Raw genomic sequence first — 17,421 nt, forward strand, 5'->3', positions numbered from 1 at the left:
TATAACTAACAAGCTAGTTTCCATATATAGCTTTAGACCTATTTCATTTATACAGAATCAAATGAATATCACATGATATTTATTAATAGCTGAAATTCAAACGGATGCTGTGGGAACAATGTTAACGAGCATTTGGTTAGTTTTACCTGATTCAGGGATAGCAAAAAGCGCGAGACGCTGCAATACGAAAGATTATTGTCGTTAGCGTTGTCTGAAAGGATACACTTTGGACTGAATGGCGAATGGACGACAGACCAGATGACTAACAGTGCCAACACACAATAGACCTCAAGATCTGCAATTGAAGTGTTACACGCCCAAAGGTGGGTGGTAATGGAAATACATGATCGAAGAAATCTAGTTCGTTTGCCGCCAATAAAATAACCAATTAAATGAAGTCATAATACCATAGGTTGTAAGTCTCATTTTTCGCGGGTGAAGCAGTTTTCAAAGATTAGATAATTGACTGGAAACTACATACAAGTATAAAATTACTCTTAAATGAAATAAATCGTTTAGGTAAGAGGTTGAACTAAGATAGAAACCATTCAAACCCCAATTTTTCTAAGACCGCTTTATGATGTGCAAGTGAAGAGCGATGAGTTGCATAAAAAAAAGAGATATAATTTCCTTTGTTTGATTGTTCAAATGAATATTGTTTTAAGCACACAATCGGCTGTGGCATGTTTCTTATTTGTTTCGGCTATATTTTTACATTTATGTCAAATTAAATAAATTTTAACAAAACAGCAAAAATTTCTTCAGCATTTGGATGTTGATTTTGGTGGTATTTAAACTGCTGGCAAATAGTTCTTTTTGTTTATTTGTTTTGGAAAAAAAACGTCCAAAGTCTGCAAATCATATGGCTTTGTGGAAAAATCATGTTTCGGGAATTCGAAAAATTGCTTTCCCCCACCCCGCTATCACAGAACATCTAATTTTGGCAGAGGGAAAGTGAAAAGCCTTCGAAAAGTGAAAGTGAGGTGCAACACAGAACACACCCGAATATATTTTTGTTTTTGTTTTTTTTTTTTTACATAATATTGTAGAAAGTAAACACTTTTTGATGCCTAGAAGTTTAAAAATGGTTAAAACGACGATAAACGTCAAAAATGGACGCAATTGCATTTTCTTTCATTGAGCAAGAGGCGAACGAAAGAAATAAAACAATATGACTAATTACCGTTACATAAGGACTTCTTCATCTTCTTTCCGTTGTTTGTGTGCTTTTTACATTTGTTTCTAAGATTAAGTTTTTGCTTGCGCAGTAATTAAATTATTATTACGTGACTTGTGTAAAATCGCTTTAAAATTAGGGGGATATAAATTGAAATTGCATTTCATACTCGCATTCACATATTTTTATTTCTTAATTAGACTTTCGCAACTGCTGCTAAGATTTGGCAACGATTTGAAGAACTGCCGTCCTTTGTCGATCTGCTGATTTGTGATGGCGGCCTGGCTGTTGGTGGTAGCCGAGGAGCCAATCGCAACGACGCCACCTGTCATTGGATGTTGCGACGAAGGCGGTATGTGGTCCATTATATCGACCGTGTGCATTGATCGGCGCACCATGTGACGATGGGGCTGGCTGTCATGTATATCGGGCGGAGAAAGGGGCGAATGAGGCAGCTCCATATCGAGTACGGTAGCGGCGGCCGATTCTGAATGCTGCTTGATCAACGGCCTTTTGTTTGCCAGTGTTCTTTGCCTTTGCGTAGTGGCCTCGAATTGATGCGGTGTGTGGCATTCTAACATTGGATCCGATGCTTCGACGTCTACACTGCCCAGCAGTTTTGTATCAGAATACCGTCTGAGGTCCTTACCCAAGTACTTTTCCAATTTGTCATCACCATCAGCGTCGGGTGGTGTCAAAATGTTGCAATTACGGCCGTAGTCATGTTTCAGGTAATGACCATTGTCCAGATCTAAGTCTACCGAGTCATTTAGTATATCACGATTTTCTAGGAATATAGAGGAGTTTGAATAGCGTTTGGTGTGGGGTTTATAAACGAAACCCCCCAAACCGTTGGCCACCGCATGTGAAACTCCGGAGCTAATCGAAGGAGCCTTATGGTCTCCACTGCCTGCAAGGAAATGGGGGAGCATTTCTTGTTGGTTAAATTGATTCGGGAATAATGATTGATTGGACTTACCGCTAAAACTACTCAACTGCAGTGCATGTTCGCGTCCAGTATCGGTTGAAAGGCCATCAGTGCTGAGATCCTGGCGTGAACCTACACATAAGTCGTTTACGGATATTCGACTGGAGTCTTCCGAGTGTTCCAGTACATTGTGTATAGAGTCATGGAACGGCGTCATACTGCCCGATCCTTGGGGACACGGACGAAATGAAGAGATCTGTGAGACAACATCATCCAAAGCAAAATCTCGATCGTAATTATGTTGTGATTGAGTACACTCGATGTTTGCGGCTACAGCGACTTGCCCCAAATGCGAATGACTTGGATGGCTTTGGGGATATTGCTGTTGGGCTACATTGTGGTTATGATGATGGTGATGATGTGCATGATGATGTTTACCCAGTAGACGACTCGGTAAACCGGCAGACGTTTGTGATACCATGGAGTCAACATCGAGATCAGCATGTTGCAGCATATGATGTGGAGACGTTGGCATTCTATCACTGCCATCGGCAGTATCCTCTACCTCATTCACCTCCACAGCCGAGGCGTAGTTATAACTCGACGTCGGCCTCGGGTTTGCCACATTCACATCTATGTTTATGTTGACACTTGAGGAATTCACGATGTGTGCTTGATTGCATGAACTACTATTACGATTGCGTTGCTGTGCAGCAGTTGGCGATGGAGGAGAAGTCGGATGAACCTTTTCGGGAGCATTTTGTATAAGCAATATCCTGCAAGAGCGGACAATAAATAAACACATTCGTTCTTTGTCAAAACAACTCTACGCAATCACAAGTATGGCATTATTTACATATCACTCAAAACTTACCTATTTCTGGCCTTCCATCGGTGACACAAATGCAAATAGGCCTTGCATTGGATGTACATGAAGACGATGCCACCCGTAAGACCCACTGCTACCACCGCCAGTTTTGTCCAAAAGGGCCATTCTATTGTTTACATAGAAAGACAAGAAGGACACATTTCAGTCACACTTGTTTAGGTTATACTCCCCCATTAAGACCCAGCCAACAAAGTTAAAAATTTATTTTAATTTAACGAGGCATTTATGAAATAGCTCGTATAAAAAACTGATATCATTAATAAGATGTCTCGTTTCCTTTTTGCTTAAATTGTGCGCTTGCTGCCATGAGCATCACATACTTCTTTATGACATCTTGATGTTTGTTTCACAAAAGCAATCAAGCACCGTATCTTCTTATATATGAAATTCAATTTGTGTTTGTTCCGAATAGACTCAAAAACGGCTGAACACATTTCCTTGAAATTTTCACAGATTTTGAAGGTTGGTCTGGAAGAAAGCATAGGCTATATAATTTGTTGATATCGGGAGTGGGGCGGACCCTCCCCCTTACCGCAAAAGTACTACCCAAAACTAAAAGTGGACCGATCGGGACAATGTGGGATTCAAATGAAAGATATTCAAGAGTAGAGTACGAATTTTATAATAAAAGTTGGGTCCAAGTACCTGGGAGTCGATCATGACAACATGGGACTCAAATTAAAGGTATTTGGGAGTAGATTACGAATATGATCAGGAAGTAGGAATAGGCTTTATAATTTAAAGTTATCGGAAGGGGGCGGACCTCCACCGTGGCCCCAAAAACACCACCCAAAATCAAAAGTGGACCGTTAAGCTCAATATGAAATGAAAAATATGCGGAATAGATAACGAATCTGGCATATAAATTCATGTCGAAGTATAGGGGGTCACCCCACTCCCACAAAAACCAATCACGGAAATATGGGACTGGGTTTGTTTGTTCCGTATAGACTGAAAACGGCAGAACCGATTTTCTCGAAATTTTCGCATATTGTGTAGGTTGGTCTGAAAGGAAACATAAGCTTCATAATTTTTCGGTATCGGAAGGGGGGCGGACCCTCCCTCTTATGCCAAAAACACAACCCAAAATCAAAATTGGACCGATCGGGACAATATATAGGTATCAAATGGAAGGTATTGGAGAGTAGAATACGAATATGGTATTAAAATTTGAGTCTAAGTGCCCATCGGGCCGCTCCAACCCCAAAAATCCCCCAAAAACAGACATATTGGACGTTCATTTCAATATGGGGATCAAATGAAAGGTATTCGGGAGTAGATTTCGAATCTGGCATATAAAATCAGATCGAAGTATAGGGGGCCACGTCAACCCTCAAAAACGCCTTTAGACCCATTATGACTATATGATACTTGGCTGAACCAATTATTTTTTTTTTAAATTTTTATAGAATGTGTACGTTGTTCTAGAAGGAAACATATGCTAAACAATTTTTAGATATCGGTTGGAGGCGGACTCACACATCAATGAGTGCTCTCCGATTCAAGTTTAAACTCAATGATTAGGGACCTTTTTTATAGACGAGTCCGAACGGCGTCCCACAGTGCGACACCCCTTCGGGGAAAATTTTTTAAATGACCATGCATGGCATTGTACATCGCAAATGTCGCCAACATTAAGAGGGGATAAACACTGCTTTGTCCGATGTTCTCGCCAGGATTCGAACGCGCTCAGCGTCATAGGCTACAATGGCACGAATTCGATATCTGCATTCAGGGCAAAGTGTCCCCACCCTAAAAAGATATTAGAGAGTTAAAGAAGGCGCAGCGGAGCGGGCTAGTTTACTGTAAGGTTTAAGGCAAGACGTATTTACGAAGGTGGCTGCATCAGCACAGCTGGTGGAACTCTATTGAGACAGAATATGTACGCAATGGAATTTAAATGTGTGCTTTATTTAAATTCAGTATACAGAGTGATATGGAAAATGAAAATTATTTTTTCAATACACAACAATTAATACTAAGGTAACTTAATCAAATTAATTATGTTGAACTAAAGTAGAATAACATAAAGTATTTTCAACATGACTCCTCAACATTATTAATTTAACAATTAAGTTTAATGCCCATATTATTAGAACAATAAATATGTTTTGGTTTCGGTACTGGTTTTGTTAGAACATCCGCCAACATATCTTGTGTAGGCAAGTACCGCAGCCCAACAACTCCATTTTGTATTGTGTCCTTAATATAATGATACTTGTAGTGGATATGTTTTGTTCGAGAATAATGAGAACCGAACTTTGCCATTTTTTGCGCACTTTGAGAATCAGTATGTATTTTTATTGGTTTGCAATTGAATAATCCAAGTTCTTCAAGTATGTAACTTAAATATGAGGCTTCTTTAGCTGATTCAGTCAAAGCTATATATTACGCTTCAGCACTAGAATGTGCAACCACCTTTTGTTTTTTGGATTCCCAGGTGACCGCTCCACCTGCTAGGAGAAAACAGAACCCAGTTTGAGATTTCCTATCATTGATATCTTGAGCCCAATTGGCGTCACAGAATCCCATGAGAGGTGCCGAATTCTTTTTATATATTATTGCTGCATTCCTAGTTGTACTCAAGTACCTTATTACTTGCAAAGCAGCATTATAATGTTGTTTCCGGGGGTCTTTTAAAAATTGCGATAACATGTTAACTGCACATGCAATATCTGGTCTACTATGCAATGCTACGTACAATAAATAACCAATTAATTCTTGATAGACCTTTTCATCCACTTTTTCCCTTTCTTCTTCATTGTTTGGGTCCTTTTCTAGTTTCACATTTGCAGACATAGGAATTTTCATAGGTTTGCAGTTTTCTAGCCCGTATTTCTTTACTAACTGCTTTATATATCCTGACTGCGAAATCGATACTTCATTTGGCTTTACATTTACTTCAAGACCAATACAATGTTGTGGTACGCCTAAGTCTTGAATATCAAATTTAGATTGCAGTGCCTTCACAAATTTTTTGGTCATCATTTGGTTATTACTTGCGATTACTATATCGTCTACATATAGTGCAACAATCATAAGTGTATCTTCACTTTGGACATAATAAATGCACTGGTCATAGTTTGATCGATGTAATCCAAACTCTAAAATTATAGCATCAATGCATTTAAACCATTGTCGTCCTGATTGTTTGAGTCCATAGATGGCTTTTTGCAATTTACACACTTTATGTTTTGTTGCCTCCTGAACAAACATCTCTGGTTGTTCCATGTATATTTCTTCGTCCAGTGTGCCATTTAGAAAAGCAGTTGATACATCCAATTGTCTTAATTGAAGATTATGCTCCACTGACAAAGCATAAATCAATCGCAATGAAGTTTGCCTTACAACTGGGGCAAATGTATCAACGTAGTCTAAGCCCATGACTTGAGTATAGCCTTTTGCTACAAGTCTCGCTTTTCGTTTTTCAACTGTCCCGTCAGGTTTTATTTTCGACTTGAAAACCCATTTGCAACCGACAGCTTTTCTTCCTTCAGGCAAGTTTGTCAAAGTCCAGGTATTATTCTTCATCAATGACGCGTATTCTGATTCAATTGCTTTACGCCATTCATCTGCATGATTTGATGATAAAGCCTCATTTATTGATCTTGGGTCCATACATTTTTTTTTTTTTCAAACGTCCACGATCTAAGCCTCTGCTTTATGGATTCAAACTGGTCTTGGTTATTACTTCCAGCATCTCTGACATTCTCGTTTGGAATTTCATTGGAACTCTCACCACTTTGACAGTCTTCATTTGAAAATTCCGAGTTGTCACACTCAGAAAACTCGTCATCCGTCTCATGGTCAACATCATCGGATGACCGATCATCATCGAATCGTTGATCATCATTATCAATTTTTGGAGATTTGATTTCAAATTCATAAAACAATTCTTTGTTTGTTTTGTTCACATTCTTGTACAATTCATTCTCAATGAATCTTACGTCACGACTTTTTACAACTTGTTTAGTGCCTGGTCTCCATAATCGATATGCCTTTGATTCAACGGAATAGCCCACTAATATATTGTCAAGACTGCGAGTTAATGTTTAAAATGTGATTTATTGATATAAAAGTATGTGTTTATTAAAATACAAGAAATAAAGAAATTCAGTAATACACGACACGTCTTCTCTCATTCGCGGCTCAATGACAACTGTCAACCGTCGTTGACAACTCGGCCTCTCCTGACTCCTCGTCGACCCTAGACGGATGGTCCTCTTCATCAGAATTGGCATCAAGATCTGGGCTACTGTAACACCATGGTTTCATGTGGTCATTTGACATGACATTGCAATATCTTCGCTGGGTTAAACTTAAGTCCGGTAGATCCTCGACGAGGTATCGATCGTTTCCCAATGTTCGTGTGATGATATAAGGCCCCTTATACTTCGGATCCAACTTGTGTGACTGTCCTGTAGCTTGTGGAACACAATCGATAACCACCAAATCTCCTTCTTTATATTGAGTTGGTTTGACATGACGGGTGTCATATCGTAACTTCCATTTCTCTCTTTGAGCATTAATATTAGCAGCAGCTTGTTCTCGTTTGTCTTGTAGGGTACCTTCAAGATTTGGTTCATCACTCAATGCTTGGATGATTCGGTTGCAACTGACATCTCTTGGGAACCAGAAATCTTTCTGTAGTCGGTTTAAAGTCTTTTCTATGCTGAAATGACCTACATCATCATGACACGCCTTGGTTATTCGCCATCTGACTTTCTCTGGAATAACCAATCGCTTTAAATCTCCTATCTTTCGGAACAGTCTTCCGTTTTCCATAAAGTAATCCGTTCGTATCTGAGCACATTCACCGTCGTCTGCTGCAGAACATCCACTAAGGACTTTGGTAATATTTCTTAGCTTCGCGTCAGACATTTGGAGTTGGTAAAGCCAATCGTTTACGTTCGCGTTAATGACTAATACTTTGTCTGCAACCGTTTCCGTTTCGATCGGTGGTAAAGTTGGACTGCGGCTCATACCATCCACATGCGTCATCTTCGCCCCGGATCGATGTACCATGGTGTAGTCAAACTCTTGTAGCTTAAACCACCACCTTGCAATACGCGGTGGCAATGGAGTCGTCGCTTTCGTAGTTGCCACAGCGTTACAATCCGTTACAATGCGGAAGAGTTTTCCCAATAAATATATTCTGAATCTCTCCACAGTTTCAACAATCGCCAAAACCTCTAGTTCGTGACTGGTATATTGACTTTCTGCTTCCGAACATCTACGGCTATAGTAGAATACAGGCCGGAGTACCGTGCCTTCACCATCTGCCTGGAACAATATACCTGACAATCCAATAGCACTGGCATCCGTATGCACTTCATGTTCCTTTCCGGGATCAAATAGGGTCAGCAAAGGTTGGGACGTAATCTTAGATTTTAGCACTTCAAATGCTTCTTCTTGCTCTGCTTGCCATGAAAATTGTACATCCTTCTTTAAAAGCCTCGTTAACGGCATAGCTATATGGCTGTAATTGTGGACAAACTTTCGGAAAAAGTTGGTGATACCTAAAAACCTTCTGACATCGGATGCATTTCCAGGACGTGGAAATTCTTTTATACATTTCGTCTTCTCTTCGCCAGCACTTATCCCTTCAGAGCTTATTATGTGTCCCAAGAAATTCACGGTTTTCCTCATAAATGAACATTTCGTCGGTCTCAGTGTCAAACCCTCCTCTTGAACGGTTGCCAAAAATTCCGTTAACACTTGGATTCCATCTTCGACCGTTTTGCTCGGTATTATCACCTCGTCCACATAACTTACGATGTTCTTTCGATGGTCTAATCTTCTTATAATTTGCGTAATCATTTCCTGGAATACCATGGGCGCATTCGTTAAGCCAAAAGGCATGACGTTGTATTCATAAAGCCCCTCTGGTGTTATGAATGCAGTGTACTTTTTGCATTCCTCTTTTATGGCTATCTGATAGTAGCCTGAAGTCATATCCAAAGTGGTGAAATACTTGTTTCCCGCCAATAACGACAACTGTTCCTCGACCACTGGCATAGAATACTGCTTTTTGATCGTTACAGCATTTAACGCACGGAAGTCAGTACACATACGACTTTCACCATTAGACTTCTTCACCAATAAAACTGAGGCGGCATATGGGGAGTTACTTTGACGAATAATCCCACAACGTAGCAGCTTGTCTATGATGTCAGATAACGTTTGCCGTTGACTGAATGGAACTTGGTACCTCTTACCAACTACCGGAGTATCCGTGGATACCGATATTTCCATACAGGTATTTTTACATCGTCCTAGGTCTTCTAAGTTTTCTGCAAAACACTCTTTGTGCGACATAAGCAAATTGTTTAGGGTGTCCTTGTGTCCCTCACCGATGTCTTCGCCAATGTCAAATTTGTTTGTTTCTGCAGCTTCGACTTTCAAAATTCCGTACTCAATTGTTAGACGCTTGTCTTGCTTGCATAGCACATCTCTGCCCAACAGAACATCATATGGCATTAGTTCATCAGGAACCACAAAAATAGAAACCTTCGTAAGATCCTCGTCTATCATAATGTCGCATTCAACCATTCCTTTGGCTTCGATTACAGATCCACCAAATCCTTTCATTCTCTTTAACGTTGGTTTACAATTTGCGTTCACCGGGACTGCAGATTCTTTAATCAGGGTGAAGTCACTTCCCGTATCCACGAAACCCAGAAACTTTTCTTTATTTATCGTTACCTCCTTCATCACAGGTGGGCATGACTCTACACTTGGGTCACCGGACATTGCAGCTACATTTGTCCCTTTAGACTTACACTGAGATGCCTCATGTCCGACCTTCGAACAACTTGTACATTTTAGTCTTCTTGGAGGTTGTGGGCAGTTCGTAGATATGTGCCCAAAATTATTACAATTGAAACATTTTGGCCCTTTGCTTCTAGCACCAGATGTAACATTCACTTTTCTTCCCTCGTCGTCACCGCTTTGTTGCACCTTCCTCATGACCACTGTCGTCGTTGGCAACCCTTCGAGTGACCTAAGCAGTTCGTTGCAGGTTTGAAGATTCATGGCCAAAAGCGTTCTTGTTAATCCATTGTCATTCAAGCCATTGATAACATATGACACAATGGATTGGTCATCGATGTCTCCTTTTCTTCCAATAGCCAGCATCGAGTAGTAGTATTGAACTAATGACTCACCTGGGGTCCGTCGTCTCGACATCAATTCACGATGAATATGGGCAATACTTACTCGGCATGGAAAATCTTTGAAGAACACTCGCTTAAATTCCTCCCAAGTCGTTACTATAGGAAGAGCGTCTATCCACATTTTGGCAACGCCTTTCATTTTGTGATGTACTGCAAATAATGATGTTTGATCTGACCAAGCATGCATTTGTCTTAGCTTTTCAATTTTGTCAATAAATTGCGTGGATGTGACCGTTTGATTGATGGGGTCAAAATCTGGTAGCATCACAATATAATCCTTCAAACAACCTGATGTATTTGTGGTTGTTGCTTGGTTTCCACTTGGCGGTAAACTACCACAATTCTGCACATGAGTACGGCTTGTCGTACCTTCACTTCTTCCAGAATTCACCGTCAATTGCTGTACACTTTGCGCCAAAGACATCACCACGCTTCGCAATTCTGCCATTTGCCTTTGCATTGAATTTTCATTGGTCTCGGCCTCATCAAACCCTCGGAAATCATCCTGCGATTCATTGTCGTCGATTTCTACTTCGTCTGATCCGCATAAAGCCATTAGAGCAGCAATCTTATCAGCCTTATTTCCCGATTGCGGTAAATTCCTTTCCCTTAGAAGTTCGTTCAATTGTGCCACCTTTAATGAATTTAACTTTGCTTTCATTCCTAAAGCTTAGTTTTTCTTCATTTCGATTCTAGAAAGTACTTTTCTTCGTCTAATCCTCTAGAGTACTCAATCACTTTTTTTCCCAAAACAGCCGTTAATTTTTCCGTCTTGGTCTTGTGTTACTCGCTTTATAGTTCTCGTTAAGAAACTTGCAAAACTCTTCTTGAAGCAGCCGTTGACTTGCTTTTTGTTTTGATCTCGTGTTTCTCCTTTTTTTTCCGCACACACATGCAAACACAAAACTCGTTGCACTCCCTTGTGAGTGACGAAATTCACTTTTGAATTCCTCTCGTGTGTCTGTGTGGTTGTCAATGATACTCGTTCCGTTGAATGTAGTCGTGTATTCTCCCTTATTTCAGCCGTGTATCCTAAACACATAAAACCGTGGCGTTGATTTATTTCAATAAAATAAACTCCAAACTTGGATCTCTTATTCCGATCCCACTTCTGAATTTGTCAAGACTGCGAGTTAATGTTTAAAATGTGATTTATTGATATAAAAGTATGTGTTTATTAAAATACAAGAAATAAAGAAATTCAGTAATACACGACACGTCTTCTCTCATTCGCGGCTCAATGACAACTGTCAACCGTCGTTGACAATATGTTCATCACTCCTGGCTTCCCATTTGGATTTGGACTTCTTGTTTAAAACGAAAGCCTAACATCCTATTTGGCGTAAATGTTTCACGCAAGGTTTCTTACCAGTCCATATTTCTTCAGGAGTTTTTTCATTGTTTAGATTTGTCGGACATCTGTCAACCGTCGTTGACAATATGTTCATCACTCCTGGCTTCCCATTTGGATTTGGATTTCTTGTTTAAAACGAAAGCCTAACATCCTATTTGGCGTAAATGTTTCACGCAAGGTTTCTTACCAGTCCATATTTCTTCAGGAGTTTTTTCATTGTTTAGATTTGTCGGACATCTGTTTCTTATATACACTGGCGTGTTAATCAGTTCCGCCCACAAGGAAGTTGGTAAATCAGCATCTAACATACAGGAACGACCCATTTCCACCAAAGTACGATTCATACGTTCGGAAACGCCGTTCTGTTGAGGGGTGTACTCCACTGTTAGCTGATGTTTAATTCCATTTTTCTTCAAAAAATTCGAAAAATCTGCCCCAACCAACTCTTTTGCATTGTCACTTCGAAGTATTTTTATCCTTTTTCCAGTTTCATTTTCAACAGCCTGTTTAAATTCTTTAAATTTCTCTAAATATTCGTTCTTTTGTCTCAGAAAATAGACATACACTTTACGAGAGAAATCGTCAATGAAAGTTGAAAAATAAATACTTCGTCCCATAGACTCACACTTCATAGGACCACATAAGTCTGTGTGAATAAGTTGCAATATTTCCGTGGAAGATTTTTCATTTTTATGTGGGAAGGATAATCTAGTCTGCTTTCCACGAATACAAGCTTCGCAATCAATTTGCATCGCATTCAAATTTGGCAATCCATTTACCATAGAAAAAGACGAAAGTCGGCTTAAGTCCTTATAATTTAAGTGCCCATATCGCCGATGCCACAAATTAAAATTCTTTTCGTTGCTTTGATGCACTGTATTTGCAGCCTTTTTATCTTCAAACAAATTGACGAAATATACATTGTTTCTCTTGTGGCCTTCAATCAAAATTTCATTTTTTCTCAAAATTAAAGCCTTTTTTCCCTCCATGATTACTTTACAACCGGAGTCTGTAGCTTTACTGGTCGACACAAGATTACATTTCAAATGTGGTACATATAGTGCGTTATCAAAGTGTATGGTCTTCTTTTTTCCTTGTACATTTACAAAAATCGAAACTTTACCAATACCTTTGATACATACCTCTTTGTCGTCTGCCAGTTTTACTTTACCATTATAGCCTTTGTTAAGTTGGATAAATAGAGATTCCTCATTACACATATGGGAAGTCGCTCCACTATCTATTATCCATTCGCGATTAGATTTCACGATCATAGCAGTTTCTGTTGCAGCCATGCAATTTGCTTTTTCCTCAACACCGCGAGAGTTTTCCTCAAATGACAATTTTGCTCTACATTCGCTGGCTTTATGTCCTTTCTTTTTATAACGAAAACATTTAAAAGTCTTTTTGAACATACCTTCAGCTTGAGTTTTGTTGTAATTTGAACCATATTGATGTTGCTTTCTTGCGTAATGTTTAGCTTTCATTGCAGAATCTTGATCTAACGCATTTTTATCACCAATTTCCAACAAACGCGCCTTCAACACCTCAACTTTCGGAAATTCGTTTGCAGTATCCACGGCAGCCTTAATAGCTGAAAATTTCTCTGGCAATGCATCTACAATTATAACCGCAAGAAGGTCTTCATCCAATTCAACACCCATTTCACGAATCGAAGCAGCACAAACGTCGAATTCAATTAAAAATTCCGACACGCTCTGGTTTTCAGACATTTTGAAGTTTAGCAGCTTCCTGTAGCATTCTATCTTCTTTCTGATAGTCTTCCGATCAAAAGTATCTTCCAGATGTTTCCACATTTCACTTGATGACTTGATATGTCTCACCATACTCACTATGTTTGCTTCCAAGGATATCAAAATTTCGGCTCTTGCATCCATATCCTTTTCCTTGAATTTTTTCAGGGTCTCCATCTTCAAATTGAGTTCTCTGCTCACTCGTTGCATTTTTAGTAAAATTGGAACTTCCAGACATTTTTCTTCACCCATCACAATATTCAGCAATCTATTTTTATGCAAAATAGCCTCCATTTGCGTTTTCCATGTCAAAAAATTGTTGCCGTTGAACAACGGAATGCGTCCATTAAACGTAGACATTTTTTAACAGATCAGGATACACAGCTTACCAATTCCAAAGAAATTTTCTGACCTACAGAAAATTTCAGCCTTTGAATCGTTTTCCAGGTATACACAGCTTCCCAATTTAACAATTTTTCTGTCCAACAGAAAATTTCACCTTTTGAATTTCTGTTCCCGGTACACAAAGCTCACCAATTCAATATTTTTCTGACCAACAGAAACAACGGCCTTTGAATTGCTAGTCCAGATTATGTAGTTTGAATTATTATTTGCTCAAAATTCGCGTTATGAGTTCTGGGCCCATAACCTATTGAGACAGAATATGTACGCAATGGAATTTAAATGTGTGCTTTATTTAAATTCAGTATACAGAGTGATATGGAAAATGAAAATTATTTTTTCAATACACAACAATTAATACTAAGGTAACTTAATCAAATTAATTATGTTGAACTAAAGTAGAATAACATAAAGTATTTTCAACAAACTCCAGGTGTCAAAACAATTTTAAATATGCCTTACAAAAACCAAACGTTAATATAAACTACAAAACAAAAATTTTATAATTATTTTTTTTTTTTGCTGCTGTGCTGTTTGTTAAGCTATATAAGGTTGAATGACCCCCGTCCAACAACCTCAATCGCTATACTCTTCATTCGGGAACCTTAGGCCCATTGTGATCGCCCTAGGAAAGTTTTAAATAGCGCAAAAGACAGGTATAATTTAGAGCAGTGGGTTCCAGACAGGAAGGGATCCAATGCGTTTAACCATAATGGGAGCTAATCGAACTCACAAAGTCCCGCCCTATCTGCCATATCAAGCCGACACAATAGCCAAGAACGGGGTGCGGACTTTGTGGCTGTAAAGAATCCAGACAGACAAAAATGTGTTCACCATAAGCCTTTGCCTTCCCCCCGAAATTGCAGGCCACTAGTCATCGCCAATCTAGACAGCATTATATATATATGCACCCTGAAGCATGCATGTAATATTGTAGTACATGATAACGCCATCCTCGTAGGCACCAACTTTCACCCACTGCTCTTTAAAACACGTGAAAGTCCCAATGATAACCAAGATCCTCAAAACAGGCGATAAGGCCCCTTCTTGTGGTGTCTAGACATAATCTTGATGTTTATTCCCTGGTTATAATCGTCTCGATTGCACCTACTCTTGTCTGCCGTGGAAAGTTAACGGTTTTACCCTTACCCTATCTTCGCGAAATAAATCTGTCTCATGCATTGCCTATTCCTGATTCCAAACCGTTTAATTTTCTATTACTTTCGTGGGCATTTTTCGACTTGCTTTTGGAGTGCGTCTGCATGTTATTTGTGCTATTGTCATCTTGATGATGGCAACAGTTGGGTTGAGCCAAGGCATATTTATAAGGTGGCTGCATCGGCGAATTGCTACAACAAAGCAACTTTTTGGAAACTTGATATGTCAAAATTTGTAAACAGGGCGAAGAAAATTCGATTCGCCTTGACATTTTAAATTTTCGGCGAATTTGCTCCGACCAATCATAGCAAGAGAATATATGTTAATTAATTTTTTAGTGTCAAACATTAAAAAACAAATTTAAAAATATTCAAAATTCCTATTAGCTCCAGAGGCTTTTCCCACAACACCACCAAGATGACAGGCCTTTACGTTTCCACGGTAGACCACGGTAGATCATGGCATCAGTCCCCCCACCCATTGTTGACATCTGCGATAGGTTGAACGTCCACCTCAACTAACTTGCCTCATATTTCGTTGCAAGAGATCTGAAGACATCTGCCACCAAATCTTCAGCCACATTGTTCACTACAAATACGCGTGAGGTGAATACTGAGCTGACCGTGATGGTCGATGGAGAAATGATTCCGACCATCAAGTGTCCCAAAATACTTGGCGTCACATTTGACAGCTCTTTCACATTCTCCCCACATGCCACAGCAATATGCGATAAAGTCAAAAATAAAAACAAGATCCTCAAGTCACTTGCTGGCAATACTTGGGGTGCAGACAAAGAAACCTTTTTGATCAGGTACAAAACAATTGGCCGGTCTGTGGTAAGTTATGCAGCGCCAGTGTGGCCTCGTCAACTTTGTGACACTCAGTGGAATAATATTCAGATCTGTCAGAATGTCTCCCTCCTCAGTTCTCATGTGGACCACCTTCATCAGGACACAAAGATCCTACCAGTGCGAAGACATAACTACATGCTGTTTAAGCAATACCTTTTGGGCTGTTATTGCAGAGACCATCCAAATCATCACCTTGTGGATAGATATCCACCGCCCAGAAGCCAAGAGAGAACCTCTGGATCAAGCGGCATATCAAGCAGGTCTAGGCAACATTCATGCAGACACGGTAGCAGATGCGGTAATGGTTACCGGGTGAAAGTAGTCCTTGGAGAACGACCGGCCAGACCCAATAGGAATATTGGATCCAATAGCAATATTGTGACTAGAGCTCAATGAGCACAAGGACGGTTTTTGTACCCTTTTTTGTGGTCCTTGGATATTTGTGGAACTTTCAGGTCTTTTGAAAATGAAGGGGTTAACGTTTGTTGGCTACGAGAATAACGTTTTCATCTTGATGTGTGGCCTTTCAGAGTGCATTGAGTATGCTGCCAAGATTGGCCAATAAGCTTGATGTAAACCGCCGAAAGATAAAGTTGGTGCTATTCACCAATATGAGGTAACATGGTGTGTTCAGGGGACCTCTCCTAGATGTGGTGGAGCTACGGCTCTCACTACTGAAAAGGGTCCAAACAAGTCATTGCATTATCAGGACTTTGACGTCCAGCTGGACACATGTCGATCTTAAGGATTATAGACGGTTCTGTGTACTGCAGCGCGTCTTGAATCTTTTTCGGCGGCTACATAATGAATCTAAGATCCCTCAGTGAAGCTGATAGCGATTGAGGTTGTTAGACGCGTACCATTATATAACCTAAGTGTAAGAATAATAACAGTAGCAAACATAAAAATCAATTTATAAAATATTCAGCTGTGCTGATGCGGCCACCTTTTTAAATACGCCTTGGGTTGAGCTTTTGGGAGCTGATGGCGTTTCCTTAGATATTTAAATTTATCTTTTTTTTCTTATTTGACACTTAAAATTAAATGAACATCTTGTACTGATTGCTTTAAGGTTGTTATTGTTGTTGTTGTAGCAGTGTGTTGTACACTGAGGCAGCCCTTGCCGATGAAGGACTTCATCGGGTCAATCCGGTACGTACAACCGGCTGCCATGGGATTGATTGGTTCAAGGTGTATTAATCAGATGGCCGCATCAACCCAGCTGATAGAATTTGATACGTCAATGAATTTTTGAATTCGCCTTACAAAAATATAAAGTTCAAAAAAATTTTTTTTAAATGATTTTTGTTTGCTGAGGTTATGGTTCTTAAATTAAGGGTATAATGGCAGCACGCGCCTAATAACCTCAATCGCTGAAAACTTCACTCATGGAACTTAGGTTCATTGAGTAGCCCCCAAATAGTTTCAAAAAGAGCAAAAGAAAACAGATAAAATGTACGTCAGTACAATGTCAGACACTAGAATGAAAAAGGAGCCAAAATACATGACAAAACGGCGGTAAGGCAGGCTGGAGAGTTCCCTTCAAGCTGCCATTTAAAGCAATATTAGTCAAGAATGGTAAAAGGACTATGCGCTTGAAGATAGCCATAATCCTGCACCTAGCCCCGCAATTTCAGGGCTGTGCCGCAATAGGTGCTCAACCATCTATAACCCATCATCATCCCCACAAATTAAACGCAAGTCCGTCATGTGTCCAGGCCGACATCAAAGTC

General features: G+C 39.7%; 1 protein-coding gene across 7 annotated transcripts in view; it reads right to left on the reverse strand.

Annotated features, from left to right (window-relative positions):
- Positions 1-973: 973 nt before the first annotated feature.
- Positions 974-17,421, reverse strand: part of LOC106092575 (uncharacterized) — a 133,879-nt gene continuing 117,431 nt past the window's right edge. For all 7 annotated transcript variants that reach the window (XM_013259459.2, XM_013259463.2, XM_013259462.2 and 4 more), the window contains 3 exons: positions 2,980-3,100; positions 2,157-2,881; positions 974-2,087 (listed from right to left, as the gene is read on the reverse strand). In XM_013259459.2, the coding sequence (XP_013114913.1) occupies positions 1,363-2,087; positions 2,157-2,881; positions 2,980-3,100 (1,571 nt within the window). In that variant the 3' untranslated portion in view covers positions 974-1,362. The remainder of the gene's footprint in view (positions 2,088-2,156; positions 2,882-2,979; positions 3,101-17,421) is intronic.

Source organism: Stomoxys calcitrans, chromosome 1 (genome assembly GCF_963082655.1).
Source record: "Stomoxys calcitrans chromosome 1, idStoCalc2.1, whole genome shotgun sequence".
NCBI classification, from domain to species: Eukaryota; Metazoa; Arthropoda; class Insecta; order Diptera; family Muscidae; genus Stomoxys; species Stomoxys calcitrans.